Source organism: Tursiops truncatus, chromosome 10 (assembly GCF_011762595.2).
Source record: "Tursiops truncatus isolate mTurTru1 chromosome 10, mTurTru1.mat.Y, whole genome shotgun sequence".
NCBI classification, from domain to species: Eukaryota; Metazoa; Chordata; class Mammalia; order Artiodactyla; family Delphinidae; genus Tursiops; species Tursiops truncatus.
In genome coordinates this window covers 63,028,145-63,050,440 of record NC_047043.1, presented here as the reverse complement: position 1 = coordinate 63,050,440, position 22,296 = coordinate 63,028,145, and the positions used below count along the sequence as shown (strand labels likewise).

Sequence of the window (22,296 nt, the reverse complement as noted above, 5' to 3'; positions counted from 1 at the left end):
GGCCCTAGTCCAGAACTGGGCACAGAGAGAGCACTTAACATGTCTAGCTTCAACAGATGAAAATGACAAGGTAAATTCTTATAGCTATTAAGACAAAAGACCAAAGAAACAAAACAAAACAAAGAAAAACCCACAGGGCAACAAGAAGCAGATGCATTCACAAAGTGATCTAGAAAGCTTCAGTGAGTGTAGCAATTAGGATATATGTTGTCTACACCATAAAACAGCTATACCTCTGACACAAGAATCCTATGCTGGGAACATACTCTAGAAATAACACCAAACGTTTTTAAAGCCAGTTATACAAAAATATTATTTTAAAATATATTACAGTTTTATTCTTTTCTAGAGAAAATCAAATAAGACATTTGCCGAGTCTCTAGCATGTACAAAGCAACATGCTTGCCACCCTGGGCACCATCAGGAGGGATGAGACCTGATCTCTGCCCTCAAGAAGCTAAAAATCTAAGAGGCAGAAGAAAAATGCAGAAAAACAGAGTCTAAAGAACAAAAAAATAAGAAGCTAGAAGAACAGGAGTAGCACGTGAATAGAGCACAAGGTCAAGAAATTCAAGTTGGGAGTGGTAAAGACAACACGGGTAAGCCAGGCGCATCAAGAGGGTTTCAGACATTACAGCCATGTGACAGTAGATGGCAGGTGCCAGAATCCAGGCACTGCTCCACAGCGCGGCTTCAGCCACACCTGACTCGTGACAAGCCGAGGAGTGACCACTCGCTTCTTAAAACTCTCCCCTCAGGGACTTCCCTGGTGGCTCAGTGGTTAAGAACCTGCCTGCCAATGCAGGGGACACAGGTTCGATCCCTGGTCTGGGAAGATCCTACATGCCGTGGAGCAAATAAGCCCACGAGCCGGCGCTCTAGAGCCCAAGAGCCACAACTACTGAGCCCATGTGCTACAACGACTGAAGCCCGCACACCTAGAGCCCGTGCTCCGCAACAAGAGAAGCCACCACAAGGAGAAGCCCATGCACTGCAACAAGGAGTAGCCCCCGCTCATCACAACTAGAGAAAGCCCGTGCGCAGCAACGAAGACCCAACACAGCCAAAAATAAATAAAATTAAATCTTTAAAAAACAACAATTCTCTCCTCAGATTTCTGAAAGAACCAACTGTAATTTAAAATGTAATCAGGTAGCTAGTGGGAAGCAGCCACATAGCACAGGGAGATCAGCTCAGTGCTTTGTGTCCACCTAGAGTGGTGGGATAGGGACGGTGGAAGGGAGACGCAAGGGGGAGGAGATACGGGGATATGTGTATACATATAGCTGATTCACTGTGTTATACAGCAGAAACTAACACAACATTGTAAAGCAATTATACTCCAATAAAGATGTTAAAAAAAAAAAGTAATCAGGAAGGGACTTCCCTGGAGGTCCAGTGGTTAAGACTTTGCCTTCCAATGCAGGGGGTGTGGGTTTGATCCCTGGTAAGGGAGCTAAGATCCCACATGCCTCGCAGCCAAAAAACCAAAACATAAAGCAGAAGCAATATTGTAACAAATTCAATAAAGACTTTAAAAATGGTCCACATCAAAAAAATCTAAAAAAAAAAATAAAATGTAATCAGGAAAATTCTATTCACAACAGCAACAATAACCATAGCCTACCTAAGATGAACTTAAAGAAATAAATTTACATATTTTTTAAAAGTATAAAACTTGGTAAAAGGACACAAAATATGGGAGTTCCTGATATGAAACTTCTTTGAGTAAAGAGACAAAAGCCTCCTAAGTTAACCCATGTAACATAACTCCAATCAAAGTCTGGATAGACTTTTTGGGCACTTGACAAATTGTCAAATCTGTGTGGAAGAACAGATGCATAACAGTAGGATTCTGTGACAGAGAATGTGAAAAGGGCACGCCACACACATCCACATGCATGAAAGCACAGCCACTCAGGGCAGGGCAGTACGGGTGCCTGGCCCAAGGCTCAGCCTCCATGCTTCTGCGTCACGTCACCGCCTGCTTACAAGGACGATCTGATTATACAGGAAACACATACAGCACCCTCGCCCTTGGCCTTCCCCAGGACACCAGCATGCTTTACCTCCCTGCCTCCCACTCACAGCCCCCCACACACAAGGCCATGAGGTGTTCCTGATGATGAACACCCACCCAACCCGCTTCCCCTCCAGGGCTCCCCGTGCTGGCTCATGCTTCCCCACCAACCCGCTCTTCCTCCTTCCTCCATCTGACCAGTCACTGTCTTTTCCAGCTTTTTAATAACCCCAGAAGAAAGCTCCTGCACTGCTGCTACTGGCATTCTCACCTATCCTGTGCCCCCGTCTCTGGTCTTGCCTGACCCCACTGCTTTTGGGGACTATTCCTAAAGGCAAACTCAGCTCTGTCATTCCACCAATTACCACCAGTCAGCAGACCTAGCATCCACAGGATCAATCAAGACTCCTACCTGAGACACCTAAGGGCTTGGTGTTCTGGCTCCTGCCCACCTGTTCGCACCATCGCCAAGCACTCAGACCCACGTTCACAATCCGCTAGTTGCTCGCGCGCACCCTGGTTCCATGTCTCTGCGCCCTCTATCTGGAGTGCCCTCTCCATCCCTGTTCCTGGAAAACTTCTACTCACTCTTTAAGAATAGCCTGCTTTATTCAGGAGGCTGAGGTGCACCTCTCCCCTCATGTGGGTGCTTCCTCTCTGGGCTGTGGCTGCCCCAAGAGCACCCTCAGTCACCTTTGTGCTGTCAGCACCTCACAACAAGCCTGAGGGCAATGCTTAAGAAACATCTAGTTTGGGAGGAAAAAAGATGAGCAAATTTGAGTACAAATATTAAGGAATGAATGGGCTACACTCTCCAGAATATATAAAGAACTCCCATAATTCAACAACAAAACGATGTGGCTAAAAAGTGGGCAAAGGACTTAAAAAGACATTTCTACAAAGAAAATACATAAATGGCCAATAAGCACAAGAAAAGATGCTCAACATCACTAATCATTAGGAAAATGCAAATCAAAACCACAATGAGATACCAACTCATACCCATTAGGATGACTACTATCAAATAAATAAATAAAATGAAAGAAAGTAACAAGTGTTAGTGAGGCTGTGGAGAAATTAGAACACTTGTGCACCGTTGGTGGGAATGTATAATAGTACACTATGGAAACAGTGTGGCAGTTCCTCAAAAAATTAAGAACAGAATTACCATATGATCTAGCAATTCCAATTCTGGGGATTAAAAGCAGGGTCTCGAAGAGGTATTTGTTCACTGCAGCCTTATTTCACAATGGCCAAAAAGTGGACCCAAGAGTCCATCAATGGATGAATGGATAAACAAAATGTGATATATACATACAATTGAATATTACTGGCCTTTACAAAGAGAGAAACTCTGACACTTGCTACAACATGAATGAACCTTGAGGACATTATGCTAAGTGACATAAACCAGTCACAAAAGGACACTGTATGATTTCACTTATGTGACGAGTAGTCAAATTCGCAGAAATAGAGAGTAGGATGGTGGCTGCCAGGGGCTGGGGGGAAGGCAGGATGGGGAGTTGTTTACTGGGTATAGAGATTCAGTTTTCCAGGATGAAGAAGTTCTAGAGACTGGGTGCTCAACAACGTGGCTGCACTTAATACTACTGAACTGTACACTTAAAAGTGGCTAAGATGCTAAATTTTATATTTTGTGTATTTTACCACAATTAAACAAACATACAAACAAAAAAGGCCATGAGCATAGATAGAGAACAGAGAACGGGCTGGGGAGGAATGTGATCACAACTTGCTGCACATGGTCTCAGTTTAAAGTGCCTTCTACATCCAGGCAGAAAAGCATCCTCACCCTCGGCACTATAGACATTTTGGACCAGGTAATTCTTTGTTGTGAGGGGCTGGCCTGTGCATTGTGGGACGTTTAGCAGCATCCCTGGCGTCATACCAGGTAGCACTCTTCTCCTTGTGGCTGCCAAAAATGTCTCTAGACATTACCAAATGTCCCCTGGGGTGCAAAATCCCCCCGAAATTGAGAACCCCTGAGGTAGAGGTGCTCTAAGGGAGACGGAGGTTTCCAAGACATTAAACACAGAAAGGATGGTTGAATTTCTGAGAGAGAAGATTTCCCCAGGCAGAAGGAGTACAGAAAAAGATGTTTATAGAGAGTGGGAGAGGAAGAGGAGCCTAGAGTGACCCAGAGACAAGGAAAGCAGGTATAACCCAGGGGCTGAAGAAAAAATGCCCCGCAGTGCCAAAGCCACAGACCATTCAAGCAGAGCAAGGACTGAGGGGAGGCTGGTGAGCCTGGCAAAGCTGCCCCAGTCAGCCAACAATCACCAGACGCTATGAGGATGTGAAGGGAACCAGCAACCATGGCATGGGCTGTGATGCTGGAGTGGAAAGAATGCAAACCACAAGCACGGAGAGCTGTGTGCAGGGAAGCAGGGCCTGGGGAAGGGATTACAACGCTGAAGAATTTTTTTTGGCTGTGCCGCACCGCTTGCGGGATCCTAGTTCCCCCAACCAAGGATCGAACCTGTGTCCTCGGCAATGAAAGTGTGGCATCCTAACCACTGGACCGCCAGGGAATTCCCAAACACTGAAGAATTTTTGACTCTTACAGAAAAGAATCAGATGAGGAAAGATCTGAAAATTAAATAAAAGCGTGGGAGACAAGATGGAGGAGACAGAGAGGACACAGAAAAGAGAAGGGTCGTGTGGGAGCCCAGGACAGGAAAAGGGACCTTGCCTCCTCAGACCCAGGAGAAGCAGTGACAATGAAGGTCTGTAGACCATGAGCGGGAGAGAAGCTGAAGGAATACAGCTTTGTCCTTGTCAAGAGCAAAGACCTAGGAATGTGAGGAAGATTCAAGGTTGGCACAGCCATGAAGGGAGCCAATTAGGGATCGAAAGAAAGGCTGGGAGCAACAATGAAGGTATAGGAAATGCTGCGCAATCAAAAACTGAAAGCAACCCACGTCCAACCACTGGGAAGTGAGAGAAGTGACTATTATTCTTCCATTGTAAGTAAGAGAGGACTATGTGGCTACAAGGAAAAACCTAAATACATGAAATAACAGGGAAAGAAAAACAGAAACCAAAATAGAAGTCTCACCATGGTGCTGTACAGAGGGAGTGTTCTCCATAAAGGGGTTCTTCTCTGTGGTTTTTGAAACCACAGAAAGTAGATAACTACAGTGGCAAGAAAATAATATTAATCTATTCCGTCACTGGCTGAAGCAAAAAAGGAACCACAAGGTGGGAAGGGCTTAGGACAGGTGAGTGGTTTGAACACCCTGCCAACCTAAACCTAGGTGCAGCTGACACCAGGAAAACCGTCACTTCAAGCAGTTCTCAGGAGGGAGGTCTGCATGGTCTTCACTAGGGGAGGGTCACCTTGAACAGCTGGCAGGCCGCAGCCGCAGCCTGCCTCTCAGCGTCGATCTTCTTGCTGCCATAGCCTTCTACCTCCACACTCTTGGGCCACTTTATGTGGAGGGTGACTTTCTGAGGAAGAGAAGAGAGAATCAGGACCCTTGCCTCTCTAGACTACAAAGTTATAACAAACCACATGGAGAATCAACAGCAAAGCTGTAGACCTCACAGCAGCAGGCCTGAGTGCAAGACAGAACCCCAATCCCATCATTAACTCCTTGGAAGGCTCAGACTCCCCCACCCTCAAGCCACTGTCCCACCTCAAGCTGTTTTGCTTCTTGAAAGTGCCATGTTCTAGCCAGAGGGCAAGGTGGGACCCATCTTTATCCTTAAAAATTTTCATTCAGAATGGTTTGCCTACATGCTTCCTGTGGGTCCCAGGACCTACAAGACTCTGGGAGCAGGAATTATCATCAGCTCTAACCCTCTACAGTTCCAGTTAGTTGGAAGGGACCAAATCCAGGGCCCAGTACAGAGGCCTATCTTACACAAGATGGGAACGTCTCACTTCACTTGCCCATGTTCCCCTTCCCTAAACCAGGCTCTTCTCCAGATTTAGCTTTGCTCTGAGATTCTCTGCTGACCATTCTCAATTCAGAAAACCCACTCTATGGCCTCCCTGACAAGAACTCTGAGAGAGAAAAGAGCAGCCAGTCTCCTTCCAGAGAATCAGACCAACATGTCTCCTTGCCACCAGCAGAGTTACCTTTTTCTTTGGTCCATTTGTGTGCACGTAGACCAATTTGTCTTTTGCATGTGAGATGCCAAGGGCTCTTCCAATCACACTGTTGAGAAGATTTTTGGGCTGTGGAAACTCTTTTAATAGGTCCCTAGAAGCTAAGAGAATAAGAACAAAAGCATTATAGTTGTGCTTTTTCTTCTAAAAACTCCATGGGGTGTGTATCAGGACAACCCTGGACTGGATACTGAGGATGTTGGCTCATGATCCCAAACCACCCAGGAGCATCTTAAAAAGGAGGGAGAATGACTTCAGGGTTTACAGGGGACAGTGGGGCTAGAGCCAATGCACGATCATCTCCTGAAAGAGAAGGGCCAACGCCCCCCACACCACAGAGGGGAACCAGCCAGGATCCTCTTCGCCACCCAAGCTCCCAACTTAACACATCAGCTACAGAAGCCTACATGGCAACAACGCCCCCAATCTGATGTCTGAAAGAACGCACTAAACAAAAAACAAAATCGACCACACACACACAGTGGAGTTCACGACAATGCAAGGCCCCTCCTAAAATAACAGACACATAACAGGGAGGGTTGGCCGTGGAGTCTGAATACCAGGCCCCAGTTCTCAACTCTACCTCAACACCGTGCAAAAGGCCACCCCAGAGCCAGATTATGTGTAGGGACACTGATTAGAGACCTCCTTAGCTTAGACATGGGCATGAGCTATTCCTCCTGGGAGTTCACTGCAGTGAACCAAGTGGAGGCGGGATGCATCAAACACCGTGAGAGGTTTCTTGCACTTTGGATCAATCCCAGAGCACAAATGGGTGAGATGTCCACCTAGAAGCAGCTTGTGCCAAACACAGGACTTAGACCATGAAGAAGCCTGCTGAGAGTGGCTGAAAACTAAAGGAAGAGCCCCAAAGCACCAGAGTGGACCTTCAAGAGATGCAGAGTCAGAGACCAGCAGAAGGGATGGGAAGCCTTTTCATTCTCCACCCACAGTCTCTAGCATTATAATTCAGCTACAAAAAGTAATTTTGTAGGGGGTACATATATGCACCTGTGCACCTGCATGCATCAATCATAAGTCACCTGGGGAGCTTCTTCACAGCACTGCCCACCCTGATCCCCACAGGGCACCTGGGAATGGCAATGATGTTAGGCAAGTCTGTATTTTGAAAAAGCTCCTCCAGGGGTTCTGCTTTAACTCTGCTGCCTGGGTTGAGGCTATTTCCTTGGAGCAGACTCCTGTGTCATCTGGCCAAGAGGGAGGATTCTGCCTGGCCCTGTCTCCCTCTAAATGTTAACTTGTAAAGCAACTGAGAGTCGAGTAGTCGAGAAACAATATGTAAGTAGACTCAAAGGGGTTCCATCCCACAGGAGGACCCAACTTTAAGTAGCCCACTAGACACACATATAACAGCAGACGTGCCCTGGTACCCCCTCCAGCTCTATAGGGCAGAGGCTGGCTCTCTCTGTCCATCCTTGATGGGCATGGATGCTCTTACCAGTTTCATTTCCTGCACCATTCAGGAGGCGCCGCGCTGGGGTCCACTAGAGCAATCATTCTGTCTCTATTCGAGATTCTGAAGTCTCAGATGTATTTTGAGCTCTTTGCCTTTCTCACAACAGCGAGGATGTGCTTAACCTTGATGCTCTAACCCTTGACCACGGACCTGGCAGGAACTGGACGTTTACCTGTTTTCCCCCAACTCCCTTGTGGTACACACCTATCACCTATTGTTGCCAGGTGCAAGCGCTCCAGTCCCAGAACCTCCGCGCTTGGGGACCATTTGGGCCTGAACCGTGTGAGCTTTACAACAGCAGGGCTGCGGCCCGCCACTGAATGGTGGTCTCAGCCATACAAGAGAGGGCCCGACCCCAGCCCGCGCCCCTAGCTCTGTCATCCCCCGAACTCAAGGGCGTCGCAGCCTGGCTGCCCCTGCCCTCACCGTTCACCATGCTTCCGTCGCCTTCCTCAGGCCCGTCGGGGGCCGCCCCCGCCTCAGCGGCCGCCTTCGTGCGGTCGGGGCGGATGCAGCCTGTCGAGAGGCCGCGCGGGCGTCCCTGTCGCCCGGGGGTGTAGGGAGCCAGCGGCCGCAGGCGCGGAGAGACGCCGGCGGCCAGCGCCATGAGTCCCCTGGCGGCCGCCATCTCGCTCCCGCCCGCCCCCGCGACTCCGGAGCCCGGCAGGGACAGGGCAGAAGGGCAGGAGCGAGCGGCCCGGGCGCCGCGCGCCCCCTGCCGGATGGGCGGACCCGGGACCGAGGCGACATGGCTCCCGCCCCACGCAGCCCAGGGCCTCCAGCGCTGCACGCTCCAGTCAACCGGTGGGCCGACCAGACCAAGGCTGGAACCCTGCCGAAACCACTCCCCCAGTAAATCCAACCCACAGACTCGTCATCTGAAGCTGAGGCAGGAAGAGAGAGTGGGGCTTCTTGGGAAATAGTACAGGCCTCAGCTTAATGTCCATCCAAGGAAATGAACTTGAAGTTCCCTCTAGGTCCCACCCATTGCAGGTAAATACCTCCCACATGCCTTTGCAAATTGGCCTGCACTCCCGGCCAGCAGAGCATAAGATCATTGCTAAGCTGGGGCACAGCCACCTCATTTAATGGCTTACAAAGTAAACCTGGTGAAGAATCTGGAGCCAGGACAGGGAAGACCTCTTGAACATAAGCAAACCAGGTTTACTCTCCAGAGCTGGAGTCAAAGATGTAAAGTACCCAACTTGGACACTATGCCCAAGAATTGAGCTGTTCCAGCAGTGAAAGTCTGAAGCTGCTGTTCTGTGCTCGTTTGAAAGCCAGATGGGACTCTGCTTCCAAACTACTACACCTGGGCTCTGGCCAGGCTCATTCCTCTTCCTCTTCTGGCACTGAGGAGCAGGGTTTGGGGTCAGGTGGGAATCAGACTGGATCTGCATGTTGGGGCAGCGGCAGTGACAGCAAGGGCCTCAAGGTCTCAATCCCTTGGAAGGAGGCCTTGGTCAGAGGTTGGCAGTGCACTTGGGGTGCAGCTGGCAGTGGGGGGCTGTTTGTTGCTTGTGTTATAATTCTAGATGTGATTCCGATGATCTCCTGAAGAGCTAGTTAAAACATTACTGGGAGCCACCCTCCCAGAGTTTCTTAGTCATTAGGTCTGGAATAGGGCCCAAGATCTGCATGTTTAACAAGTTTCCAGATAATACTGAGGTTGCTGGTCTGGGATCACATTCAGAACTGCTGGCCTATGGCAAGAACATGGGATTTGAGTCCTAACACTTGGGCTTAGCCCCAAGTCTACCACATGTCAGCTGTGAACCTTGGGCCATTTTATCACTGGGGGAAATTAGGACAAACCTGCTCTACTCATTTGGTATGACTGTGGTTAATATAAAATGGGAATGTTTGGAAGGGGGCTTTGCAGAGTGCTCTGATAGAGATGCCTCTGCCCTCTGAGATCTGAGACAACAGGGGACAGGTCCCTTAGAAGCAGAGCCAGAGCAAAATGGGGCAGCTTCAACTCCTGCTCCTCCATTCCCTCCTCAGTGGGTTTTTAACCAGAAAAGGGCAAAAAAGGGAAGGTGGCCCTGGCAGCAATGGTCTGACGTCACAAAGGGACATCACCATCCATGTCAAACACCCCTACCCAGATCATCCATATAGGGATGGCAAGACCCTTGGGGCAGAACATGATTTACAAAGGCTTTGAATTTGGCCAAGTGGCACTTTAATTTGCCAAAACCTAAGGCATCCACCCAGCTTCAGGAGTACTTTTCAAGGATTGTTAGCAGCCCAAATTCCCTCAAAAGAATCCAGAAGCTTAGCAAGCCTGGGAGTGGCAGCAGTAGCTGAGGCCAAATTTTGAAAATTATGGTGTCTGAAAGCTGAAGGAGGCAATAGCCTAAACCTCATCTGCAAAGCAGGGCCTGGGTCTATCTTGGTGTTTCAGGAAGCCCTCAGAATAGCACTCTGCTCTGACAGCCACTTAGGCTAAGGTTGAAATGCTATGATTTCATGGATTTGCTTCCAAAGAGGCCAAAGGGGAAAGATACACACAAAGTAAGATTGTCCATGAGCTGTTCATTGTTCAAGCCAGGTGATAGGTACATAGGGATTTACTATACTATTTTCTCTATTTTAGAAAACATATTTCAAACAGATATTTGAGATTTTATGTAAAAAAAAAAAAAGGTAAGGTGATGCCAAACAACTAGTTGGTTCTCTGAACGCTCTTTTCCTATTTCATTTACTTCATCTGGGTTCTAACAGCTGGTGTCACCTTGAGCATATATTTCACCTCTGCAGACCTCATTGCCTTTTGTAAAATGAGGGCAACTCTTAGACCAGCTCTTGGAACCATTCTGGTCCTGTGATCTCCCCATTGGTCTAGAGCAGGGGTGGCCAAAATGTAGCCTGAAGACCAAACCCACCCACTGCCTGTTTTTAAAAACAAAGTTTTATTGGAACATAGCCATACTCACTTGTTTCTGTATTATCTATTACTGCTTTCATGCTATAATGGCAGAGTTAAGGAGCTGCAAGGGAAACCATATGGCCTGCAAAGGCTGGAATGTGTACTCTCTGATCCTTAAAGAAAGTTTGCTGACTCCTGCTTTAGAGGACCTTGAAGAAAGTTAAAGAGGCTCAGGCATGCCCCTGGTTCCTTTCCACCAACATTAAGCTTTCTCTTCCACTCTCCATTCTTTGGGGAGAGAAAGTTGACTCCTCTGCCTGTGAAAAAGGAGGGAAGTTCTGAAAAAAGGAAGGGTTTACTGGCTCAGAGATCTCGCCATCACTTCTGGATCAAGCACAATGTCTGGTACTCAAAGTGCTAAACAATGACATCTAGAAGCATGGAATTAAGGTTAAAGGATCTGCTGAATACACAGGAGGATGTTTTAGGATTCTAAACTTTGGAGGCCCCAGGAAAAAGCAACAGGAGGAAGCCCAAGACAGTATGGACTTTGGGCAGACCAGAGAACTTGTGGAGGGGAAGTGAGAGGGACCACTGACAGCTGAAAAAACCAGACATCTCAGCCAAAATTCTGTCAACTTAATCACAGTTAGATATTTTATGGATGGTCAAAATGGCAAGAAATGGTCCACCTGGCCGGCAACAAGAAAGGTAAGGGGAACAAAAAAAAAGAAAGAAGAAAAAGAAAGGTAAGGGGACCTACAGGGGCTGGGTGGCCACCCTGACCACCCGACACATTCTCACGTCTCTCCCATCCATGTATGTATAGCCCCAAGGTCCCTTGAGGTAAACCACCACACCAAGAGGTGACACGTCTATATCAGGGAATGGATAGGACCAGTCCTGTGGTCCCCAGAATCCTGCCAGAAGGCGTGTTACCCATGTTGCTTTCTAGTTGCTCTACATCTCAGATCTGCACGGGTGGGGAAGATTCGCAGGGGACGGTTGGGGGCAAGTTTCTTAATTTATTCACCCTTTACTTTGGAATGTGGCCTTGGTAAGAGGTTGGCCGTAGAGGGAAGGGTAGATTAGGAAAGGAGGTGATATTTTTTTCCAATTCCAAATCTGACTCTGATGGGCACTGAAACCTATTTAAGTGGCCACTATTTTCTGAGCATTGTTTTCCTATTTGAACACCAGAGAGATTGTTTCTGCCCTGCACCTCCTTCTTCTGGACAGAGGTACCAGCAAAGCCTGCAGGGAATCAGAAAGCATGGCAGAAAGGTCCAAGAGTCACGTGGACTAAGAGATTGTTGCTTCTGTGATAAAGGAACAGAGGCAAGAAGGCTTTATAGCTTAAAAAAGAAAGAGAAGGCAAAGATGCATACACCCAGATACCTTCTGGAGGTGGAGCTGTGAGGAGACAATCAGGCTGGGGGGCAGGGGGAGGGGGGTGTCTGTCTTCCCCTGGGGAAGACAGTGCAGGTCTGTTGGGCTGCCTCACAGGGAGCCGCTGCCCCTCCCAAGAGCAGCGGCCTTCTCCTCTGCATGTGCTCAAGGAGGCACTGCCTAGCCATGCTGCCTGGTTAATCCCAACTAACCATCTTTAAGCTTAGCCAAAGCACATCTGACACTCTCAGAGCCACTCACCTGCCATGTTGGAAATGTTAACGTTCAGCCTTTTCGAGTTACAGGGCATTTTAAGAAAGAAAGAAAAAAGGGCAATCAACTCTTGTTTTGGCAACGGTAGGGGGTGGCATTTCTTTAATACCTAAGTCAAATGGTCACAGGGGCCAGAAGTACTTATTTCTATACTGCTGTCTACAGTCAGGGCCACTGCGGCAGGAGGGCAGTGCATGTAGAAACCACATGGGAACACGGCAGCAGTGTGTGCTGCAGAAACTGAGGTGCTGTGTGTTCCCCACACCCTTCCTGAGCTCTTGACCTTCAAAGCACTTTACAGACAGAGCCTAAAGTGGACATGCTGTCTCCAAATAAGGCAAAGACTCTATGAACTATAATAGTGTTCTTCCACTAAAAAACTGAGGGAGGCGTGTGAACAGGTGGCCCATGGAGTTGGGAAGAGCAGCTGTCAGGACAAGAGGCCATCAGGAGCACTGGTCTTAGCAGACCTGGAAAAGATCTAAGTCTGAGGGAAGAGAAGAGACACTCACGGGCAGAGATGCTTCCCTGGGTCCTATTACTGGCCCCATCCCTGGGTACCAGTGGGATCTGAGGTCAGCTGTCACCTGTCAGGGAGCTCTGACATTCTCCCCAATCAAAAGGACAGCCTACCTTGCCAAATGGACTGAGAGACAGATTCTAATGTCAGTAAAGTGCTTTGAGGTGCTGGGGGAGATAGGGAAGTGATTTGTCGGGCATCCCCAAAGCCTCCAAGATGGAGGGCACTAGGCCGAGTCAGGCTCTCTGTTCTGGCCCTGCTGCAAGTGCCCTGAACTTTCTGAGGCACCTGAGCCAGAGACTGCCTAGAAGGTCCAAGCCCTCTGATTCTCCACACTGGTGCCAGACACCCAGACTGAGCCTAGGCTTTATTCCTGGTCACACCAGGAGGCCCGATGAGACTGCAGGGTCTAAGCCAAGCGGCCAGCATCATGAAATAACCCAGACCTTTCCAAATGATGTCTCCCTGAGGGCTCCGAGAGCTCTGCTAACCCCACTACTCCTCACCCACTTTCCAGAGGCCTATAGCCCTGGCACCCGGGGTCCTGCTGCCACCCGCCTCCCCACAGTCCCTGGACCAACCTGGTGCTGGAGGCATGGCTCCTCCCTTACCTCGAGAAATGGTCCCTCCAGGGGCAGGGTTGACACACATGGGTGGAAGACGGGGTGGGGGAAGTTTGCACTGACGCTGCCTGTGCTGGGCCCGATCTGGGGAAAGAGAAAGGGCATCAGGGTGACATGTTCTCACCCCTCACAGTTACAGACCCCTGGATTGACTCACCCCAGAGCACCCGTGAGGAGCTCTGGGCAGCAGAGCTGCTGGACCGTATCTGGAGCCAGTCACAGGTTCTGAGAAACAGCGCCACCAATGCCACACAGAAAGAAGGCATTGTCTTATACAGACATGATACGTGACAGCCTCGTACAGATCCCTTCTTGGCTCTCAAAAAAGCCCTCAAACTCTCCCTGTTTTTTTAGCCACCCTCCATGAGTGTAACGCCCATCCCATGTGCTTCTCTACAGTCTCATAGTACCATGCACATCACTGGGGTTCTTCCACTTATCTGTCCTCCACTTATGTAAGCTACCCCTGTATCTGCTATGGGTCCCCCATATAAGCCACCAGATCTCAAGTTATTCTCTCCCTCTAAGAACTGGTGAAAGAGGAACTAATTAACTGCTGGTGTCCTCCCCAAGAGCCAATATCAGATCCACCCTTACCAGCCTTCTCCTTCTTTCTAAAAGTTAATGATTTACTATTCCAAATATTTCCATTCATTTGGAGACTAAATACTACCCATCATGGGTACATAAAGTATATTTTTAAGGAGTTCCAAAATTTTGATATACATGAACTAAAATTAAGACACTCACTGAGTGTTCCATGGGAAGGTGGAAGTGTATGGCTAAGAAAGGTTTAAGATCTTTAAAAGCACCGAAATGGTGAAAACATCAGATAATCACTGGTCTGGGGGAAAAGATGCAAGAGCTCTCTGCTCTCTCTGCCCCACACGTTTTGGTATAATAAATGGGGCAGGAGAGAAGCAGGGAGAGACAGTCATACACACTCTACACACTTGAGCAACAGCCTGTAGTGCTAAAATGATGCCCCTTTCTATAATGCAAATTAGCTCATGTACAATTGGTAAACGGGGGAACGATATCAGTAAACATAAGAACCCTTGGTTCAAATCTGATTTTTCTAAGGCAAGGGAACTAAAAAGCAGGAGCGGAATGAAAATGTTCAGCAGGAAAAGAAAAAGCCCCTTCAGCTGTATTTTTTAAAAATTAAAATCAAGTGCCTGTAGGGAATCGAGGTGGTAGATACATGGGTGGTCACTATACAACTTCTTCAACATTTCAGTATTTCTGAAATTTTTTCATAATAAAATGTTAGGGGAAGGCAGGTACTTGCACTCAGGTCCCTTCCTCCACATTCCCAGCGGCACACACCCGTTAATGGCTGCCCCACTGGCTCAGAGCTCCACCTCCACCTGCGCTGTCTCAGCAGCTGCCAGCTCCATTCTGATTAGAAGGCTCAATGTACATTTGTAGCATCCCACTGAGCTGCCTGCTTTGGTGGTCCAAACCTCCTTCCCAGGTACCAATGACTTTTTTGTCATCTTCTGGTCATAAAGTTGCAGGTGTACAGCCTCAACTCTATTTTTCCCATAAGCCCTCTTAAAACATTGCAGGTGTGTGATTTTGCAGAAAACGTATATACTGTTACAGAAGAAATGTTGTTACTTCTGGAACAAAGTGCCTAAGATCAAGGTTATCTTGGAACTAATTCTAGCTCTGCCTTGAAGCTAAGGTTGTAAATGACCAACTCAACTTCTCCTTTCCTGTTTGAGGAAGGTCTTCATTCATATCCAAGGATGCTGGCTTGAAAAAAAAGAGAATAAATGATTTGATGATTATTTTATCTCATTAAGCATTTTCAGTAACTGGGGGAAGGTTGTTACAATTCCACAACAACATCACTGAGCCCGCTTCTGACCACTGGAGCTGGAGGAAAATTGCACATTCTTGTGGTTGATACAGTATTTTTCAAAGTTTTGTGCTGACTGTAAAAGACTCAGCTCGCTCTTTGTGGCCTGATTCTGATGGCATTACAGCTGAGAGACAAGAAACCTGTGTTAAGATGCTGGCGAAGGCAATAACAGGTTACTTACCAGGCACACAAGTGTTCTAGTTGGGAGGCGTTGGCAACTCTGTTTAACTACATAATAGGAAAGATGGTAGCCCCAAGACCCAGTGGATCACCGTCCACAATGCTGCAGGGAATTGCTAGGGCCATTACCTTCAGAATCATCAAATGGCCCATTCCATTAAGATCGTAAAGCCCTGAGTGCCAGAAAGCATCTCTGAAACACAACTATCTCCACCCTAGTGGCTTGTACACAGCAGGTGCTCAATTTTGCAGCCACACAGCACACTGCATGTTGAGGCCAGGCTGTCACTCTCCAGAAAAACATGGGCTACAGGGCTGTACCCCAAATAGATCAACCTACTATCATTTATTAAAGGCCTGCCAACCCATGGCTAAGGGCTGGGGACAGACTACAGCCAAGTGCTTTTCCTATATCATCTCTAAACTTCACTATACCCCTGAAGATAGGGGCTGGGAAACAGGTAAGTTAACACCTTGTTAGTGTTAGTGGGGAACAGATTTGAACGCTAGCCAGTCCGAATCAAGCTTTATACCATGTTAAATTTTCTCTCAAGAGTCACAATGCCCTAGGGAGCTCATAATTTCACCATGAGGAACAAAGAAATACATAAAAACTCCATAAGAGATAAAGAAGTCCTATACAACAATAAAGTGTCACAAGGCCACCCATGACCAATTGCCAAGGTCATGATGCAAACCACAAAAGAGACCAGCATTCATAAGACAGGAGAAGGCATTCAGCCTTACAGCCATGAAAAGACAGGTTTGCCTGAAGGAAAATATTCAAATCAGCAACTCTTTCTGATTAATGGTTTTCCCAGAGACCTTCAAGCATAAAACGGTTCTTGGTAGAAACCCAAAACATTTACCTGTGTGGAAAGCAAGGTCCCAAATCAGACTCTGTCCGATTATTATGTCCTGAAGCTACTTAATACCATGGATTTGTGAATTTACCAGGTGTCAGGCCCTGTTCTAAACTCTTTACACATAGTAACTCATCTGATCCTTGGAACAACCCTATGCCCACTTAAATAGTAAGGAGGGAGGCACAGCGAGGCTCGGTCACCACCCAAGCCTCCTTGGCCAGCGAGAGGCAGAAGTGAGATGTGAACCAGGCATCTGGGTCTGCATCTTTGGCTCAGGGAGGTCCTGCTGCCTCCCACTAAGCTGAGTGCTGACAGTGTCACCCCTGAAGGAAAACGTCTTGAAGAAATCAATTTCCAGCCTAGAAAGCAAAATCACAAATGCTAGAAAGGAATTTTGCCCCCAAAATTCTCTCATCTGATACCATTTCCCTGTCACAGGGAGGAGGAGGACTGTGATTTTATTGGGCTCTCCATCTCTTCATGAAATCAGTACTGTTAATTCAGATGCTCCCACCAGGAGACAACCTGTCTTCATCCTTTTACAACTGGGTGGACAACAAAGCCCACTGATGAGAAGATAAACACAAAGCAATTAAATGTACTTAATTTTCAGCTCAAAAAAAAAAATGTGCTGTCCACACTAAACTCAAGTTCAATGTTTCCCTTTCCAGACACAGTTAACCAACACAACGAGGATGACAGATTAATTTTTTCATGCAATATGTAAACAGATCGAGTGGCTGAAGACAAACAAGGAGACAGGAAGAGGCTGCTCTGAGACCTGGAACATCCAGCCTCCTTCTGGCCCCATTCAGTGGGTTACATAGGGCACCATCTGGCCAAGGTTTTCCAGGCCTCTGCAAACATAAGTTGGAGAGGAGACACAACTGGGAGGGTCTTTTTCATCAGCAGTTATGGATGGCCTGTTATGGTTCTCATTTATTTGTAAAATGTGCCCAGCTTAGGAGGCTCACAGTCAGCTTCAATACAGGTGACACAGGCCTTTTACTCTTTATTCCCTTAAAGAAGAAAAGTCCTGCTCCTATCTAAGATATACAACGCCCTTGGGATCTGGCCCCTTCAAGTCTTCACCACCTATATCTCTTCCTGTAAGCAGCCCTTGAATGCTACCCTCTTGCCCTGCCATGTCTCAATTCTGCTACTGCTTATGCAATCCTCTCACCTCAGCTGCTGGAGGGTACTGATTTCAAGACTTGCCACAATTTCTCTAACCACTAATATAAAACAATGACTCAATCCATTTCCACCACCTTTTATTGAGGTCTATCGTGTGCAAAATGCTATGCCAGGTACCATGGATAATAAAAGAGCACAACAGGCCCCGGCTGCGGGGAGCTTCTAATCTAGAGATGCAATGAGTAATTCAGATAGACTAAGCACGAGAAAGTACAGATGTGGTGCTGAGGAAATCAGAGAGAAGAGAAATTGTCTTTGGTTGACAGAATCAAGAATGGCTCATGGGGCTTCCCTGGTGGTGCAGTGGTTGAGAGTCCGCCTGCCAATGCAGGGGACACGGGTTCGGGAAGATCCCACATGCCGCGAAGCGGCTGGACCCGTGAGCCATGGCCGCTGAGCCTGCGCGTCCGGAACCTGTGCTCCGCAATGGGAGAGGCCACAACAGTGAGAGGCCCGCGTACCGCAAAAAAAAAAAAAAAAAAAAAAAAGAATGGCTCATGGAGGAAATGGTGTAAAACACTGGCCCAGAAAAATAGTAGGATTTCAATAAGCAGCGAATATGCAGGAGAGGGGTGGCAAATGTACACAAAGGCCTAGACAAGGGGTGGCAAGGATTATAAACACCATGCAAGAGGAAGGCTGAGAAAGGACTTTGGAAAGTCACCCAAAGAGGGGGGTCCAAGGACTACACACTGGTGAGGGACTTTCACAGCCTTCATAGCTGCCTGTCACAGGGAGGAAGGGCCTGAGGCCACAAGCACAATTACATTCTTACCTTTTCTGAATGAGTCCAGGCTGAACATTTCTGGCCAGGAGGGAAAGCTGGAATCCTAAGAAGAAGGAGGGCCGAGAGGCAATGGTTAATACTCATGGTCCAGGAACCCACAGAGAAGATTTCAATAACACAGACAGCACTGTCCAGAAGACAAGAAAAATGAAGCTCTTCACTAATGAGCCCCAACTGCTCCCAGTCTTAAGGATGGAAGGGCCATCTCCACAACAAAGTAATTACATGTCTTTGTTTCTAATTGAGAACTTTCTTCTTTTCTCTGTCTAAACTCCCTGATCCCTGCTAAACAGAAAGGGATGCATTTCATCGTGAGAGACATATATTTCCACCTCATCACAATACTTGCAGTTATCCTGGGACGTGTAGGAAGAAATGAAATCCTACATGGACCCCTTTTTTCATGTGGCGTCAGGAAATGGGACTGATGATTGCCTTATGGACAAACTGGTGTACTGGGCTTTCATAAAACCTAGTCAAGCCCCTAGGAATGGGACTTGACTGACAGTATCAAAGAGTAACTGTAGAGTGATTCAAAATAAAAAGCTTTTCATGGCGGAGTCTCTATGAAATAACAAATATTAAGTTAAGGTTCAACTGTTGGCCAAAAATTTTGCTGCATTTTGCTCATTAGTACATTTAACTGAGGAATATACCTCGAGACTTAAACACACACGCACACACACACACACACACACACACACAAATAAGTAACACCTCTGGTTTAACAATTTTGTTTTAAAAAACACTCCAACTCACACCTACAGATTTTTTTTGTTCGTTTGTTTGTTTTGTTTTGTTTTGGCTGCCCCATGCAGCATGCAGGATCTTAGTTACCCGATCAAGGATTGAACCCATGCTCGCTGCTGTGGAAGCACGGAGTCTTAACCACTGGACCACCAGGGAAGTCCCTACAGATGTTTCTAATACTGTAGTACTCTTGGGTTGGTGCAGTAATCCTACGTGGCATTAGTTTAAAAACATCTACACAACATTTTAGCAAATCATGATGATGTCCAACATTACTAGGAATCTAACGGGGCCTACACTCCTGTTCCTGACTGCTATTCCCTCTCCTTCTCAAATCATGGGGAGGTGGGGGTGGAGGGCTGACCTGGGGACGAATCTTTCAGGTCCATAGCAGGTCTGCCCTGATGGCCTCCTCTCCCCCAGGGATGCCGGAAATTTCAGCCGATAGGATATGGTAGCTCAGAGAGAAAACTTCAATACAATATCAACAATAATACAATTTACTTTAATAAGTTACATTCTGTAGACTCCTTCTATCCAAATTAAAAGAAAAGGAGTGTAACTTGAGATTCTAATTTTAAAGAAACTCTGAATATTATAAAATCTAAAACATCTAAGCGATTATTATTTAAGAAACAATACTTTCTTGCTAAGAAGTTTTAAGTTCATTTGCTCGTAAACAGACTCTTGGTTTTGCTTTTTTAAAAAGCCCCTGATCCTTTCCACGCCAACCAAAGCTCATATAACACTATCTTTTCATGTATCAGTCTTAAAAAATATACTATGAGATTCAACATAGGATCTTTTAGAGATATTTTACAGAGCTCTAGAAAATTTCATAGAGATCTAAAAGAAAACCGCCTTCCTGGTTATACAGTATTATGTTAGAAACCTTTATGGTTTAGAGTTTCTCTAAAATAAACTAGAGATAAGTTAAATAATATTATGTCCAGATTTCTTGCATAATGAAACCTAACTCCAGACAGAATCACTATGAGATGATTCAAGGACAGAGAGAGGGTATAACTTAAAATGATGCCCTTCTTCCAAGACAGTCACAAATGGATTCAATACATGCCTTTTGCTTTACAGTGTGGCTGGGCATGAGACCCACCACTACTTTGTGTGCATGGCTAGATCAACTTACCTTACAAGAGCAGTGACAGTCTCAGATTTTGTGGGCTTTTGAACTGGAGCTGAATTCTCTCTTTGCTATTCCTCATCACGAGGCTGGGCCTCCTCCTGGGAAGTACAATGCTGGGTCACTAAAGTGATGGCCCCCGCAGGGAAAGAAAGTTGCTCCGGACCACTGAAATTCATCTACTAACTCTGACAACAAGGACAAGTTATGTTAGTGGCATGAAACACACACAGTACACTTTGGCCTCACTTCAGGACCTGCCATGACCCACTCTATACCCATCAAATTGTGAGCTGCCCTACATCCACACCTGTAAGATACCAAGAAAGATATGTCATGGTAAAGAGGGATGTGTAGTCCCAAAAGCATTTTCTCCAAGCCCAGAGCAAAACTTACTTCAGTTTTGAGTTCTACTCCCATCTGACTATAAGATGAATCGATCTAAGGTAGATAAAGAAGCTCTTCCAGACTGGGAAAATAACAAAATTGAATGCTAAGTACCATTTTTGTAGTTTACAAAGTACTTCCACAGACTTGATCTCACTTAACCTATGCAACTACCTAGTGAGGTAGGAAATATCCTTCCCAGAGAAGGAAATTGAGGCAGATTTTCCCAGAGAAGTTTACACAACTTGCCCAAGATGCTATAACTGCCTCAGGGCAGAATGCAAACCTGCAGTTAAGGTACTGAGCTCCAAAGTTTTCCATGCTTATACCATACCACTTATTTCCATGATATCATGCTGTTTCCATGATACCATGCTGTTGCCTATTCATTCTTTGAAAGAATATTTTATACTGACATCTTCAAAGGTTGAAAGAGGAAAGAACTTTGATAAACTCTGGACCACGATTCCATAAATTAAAACACTTTGAGAGTAAGTATCTTTTGGGTAAAGGGACAACCTACATAGGAAGAAAATGCAGCAAAGGATGTACTTCCTGCACCTAAAACAGCTACATAAATAAAGACCACTATATAAATCCCAAATACTACATCAGGAAAAAAAATTCTCCCTCCTGGAAACTCCAAGACTCCAAGATTTAAGTGTAAATTATAAAATGTAGTCAAGACCCACAATGACGGCGGGATTACCGCCTTTAAAGAAACTGCAAGGGAAACCATCAAAGTCTCATTTCGCTCTGGCCAGTAAGTTGCAACCAAAAACAGGTTGAGAATCTGCAAGTGGCCATCTGCAGTCCACTTGCTACAGCGTATGACAAGCCCCTGTGGATGGGGGCTGCAAAGTGGACAACCTCTGCCTTGCAAAATCACAATTACGGTGACCAGTGTTGCTACACGAGGACTAATTAGACAGCATGCTAACGCCATACTCCTGGCTCAGGGGCTCTGAGGACCCCTGGGACTCCAGTTCACTGCAAACAAAGGACCCAACATGCATTAGGTCTTCCCCTGCGAAACGGGGCAAGTCACCACCAGCAAACAAAGAACACCTCACCCCTTGGCCTCCCCCAGTGACAAGGTCGGTGCAAAAGGGGGCAAACCAGGGGGGCCAGAATGCATCAGGCCTCTTTGTGGACGAACAGTCCAGGCGGCACGGGGGCAGACAAAGGTCCCAGGGCACTCCGGGGGCTTCCTCCAGGCCCTGCCTCGGGAAACAGAGCATCCCCTGAGGCGGAGGCGTCGTTGCGCCAATGAAGCGGCCTCTCCCGCGGCCCCCGCGGTGCCCCTGGCTACGAGGCCAGCCCTGGCGGACCGGTCGGGCCCCCGCCCCCGCCCCGGCTCCATGGCAACAGCAGGCCGAGGCCTGGTTGCTCACGGCTCGGCCCGGCCGGCTTCCCGGGAAGGCCTCGGATGCCCGGCCTGCTCCTCCGGCCCGCCCGCTTCTCCGCCCCACTCTCCGCCAAGCCGGCGGTCGGACCCGGACCCTCCTCGCGCTGACCACCCACGGCCGCGGGAAGCTCCTCAATGGGGCACGAAAAGGGAGAATCAAAAGCCCAATTCACCTGTTGTTACAGATGTGAAACAAGCCTCGGTGCACCGCGCATGAGCCGCGGGCCCCCCCCAACCACGGCCGGACTACAACTCCCACCAGCGGCGGCGCGGCCCCTTCCGGGTCCCGTGGCGGAAGTCCCGCCGGCCGGCGGCGCTCCCGCCCTGCGGCCCCAGCGTCGCCTCCCGCGGTGGACCCCGCGTCTCTGCGGCTCTCTATGTGGTCCCTCGCCTGGGGCCCG

General features: G+C 47.6%; 1 protein-coding gene and 1 long non-coding RNA gene across 11 annotated transcripts in view; both read right to left on the bottom strand.

The window, feature by feature from the left end:
* Positions 1 to 22,207, bottom strand: part of DHX30 (DExH-box helicase 30) — a 30,578-nt gene extending 8,371 nt beyond the window's left edge. For 3 of the 10 annotated variants that reach the window (XM_019946676.3, XM_019946686.3, XM_073811115.1), the window contains exons 1-8: positions 22,069 to 22,207; positions 20,107 to 20,201; positions 19,324 to 19,430; positions 18,198 to 18,252; positions 13,298 to 13,393; positions 12,155 to 12,183; positions 6,126 to 6,256; positions 5,381 to 5,491 (exon numbers count right to left, since the gene is read on the bottom strand). In XM_019946676.3, the coding sequence (XP_019802235.1) occupies positions 5,381 to 5,491; positions 6,126 to 6,256; positions 12,155 to 12,183; positions 13,298 to 13,393; positions 18,198 to 18,252; positions 19,324 to 19,348 (447 nt within the window). In that variant the 5' untranslated portion in view covers positions 19,349 to 19,430; positions 20,107 to 20,201; positions 22,069 to 22,207. Of the gene's footprint in view, positions 1 to 5,380; positions 5,492 to 6,125; positions 6,257 to 8,058; positions 10,253 to 12,154; positions 12,184 to 13,297; positions 13,394 to 18,197; positions 18,253 to 19,323; positions 19,431 to 20,106; positions 20,289 to 22,068 lie in introns of those variants that run through there. The other 7 variants (XM_019946681.3, XM_004315038.4, XM_019946678.3 and 4 more) reach the window with 6 other exon arrangements.
* On the bottom strand, positions 169 to 5,374 carry LOC141279769 (uncharacterized). The gene is made up of 2 exons (XR_012334613.1): positions 5,100 to 5,374; positions 169 to 2,766 (listed from the first exon to the last, which is right to left on the bottom strand). It is a non-coding gene; the product is annotated as an uncharacterized lncRNA (long non-coding RNA).
* Positions 22,208 to 22,296: the final 89 nt, after the last annotated feature.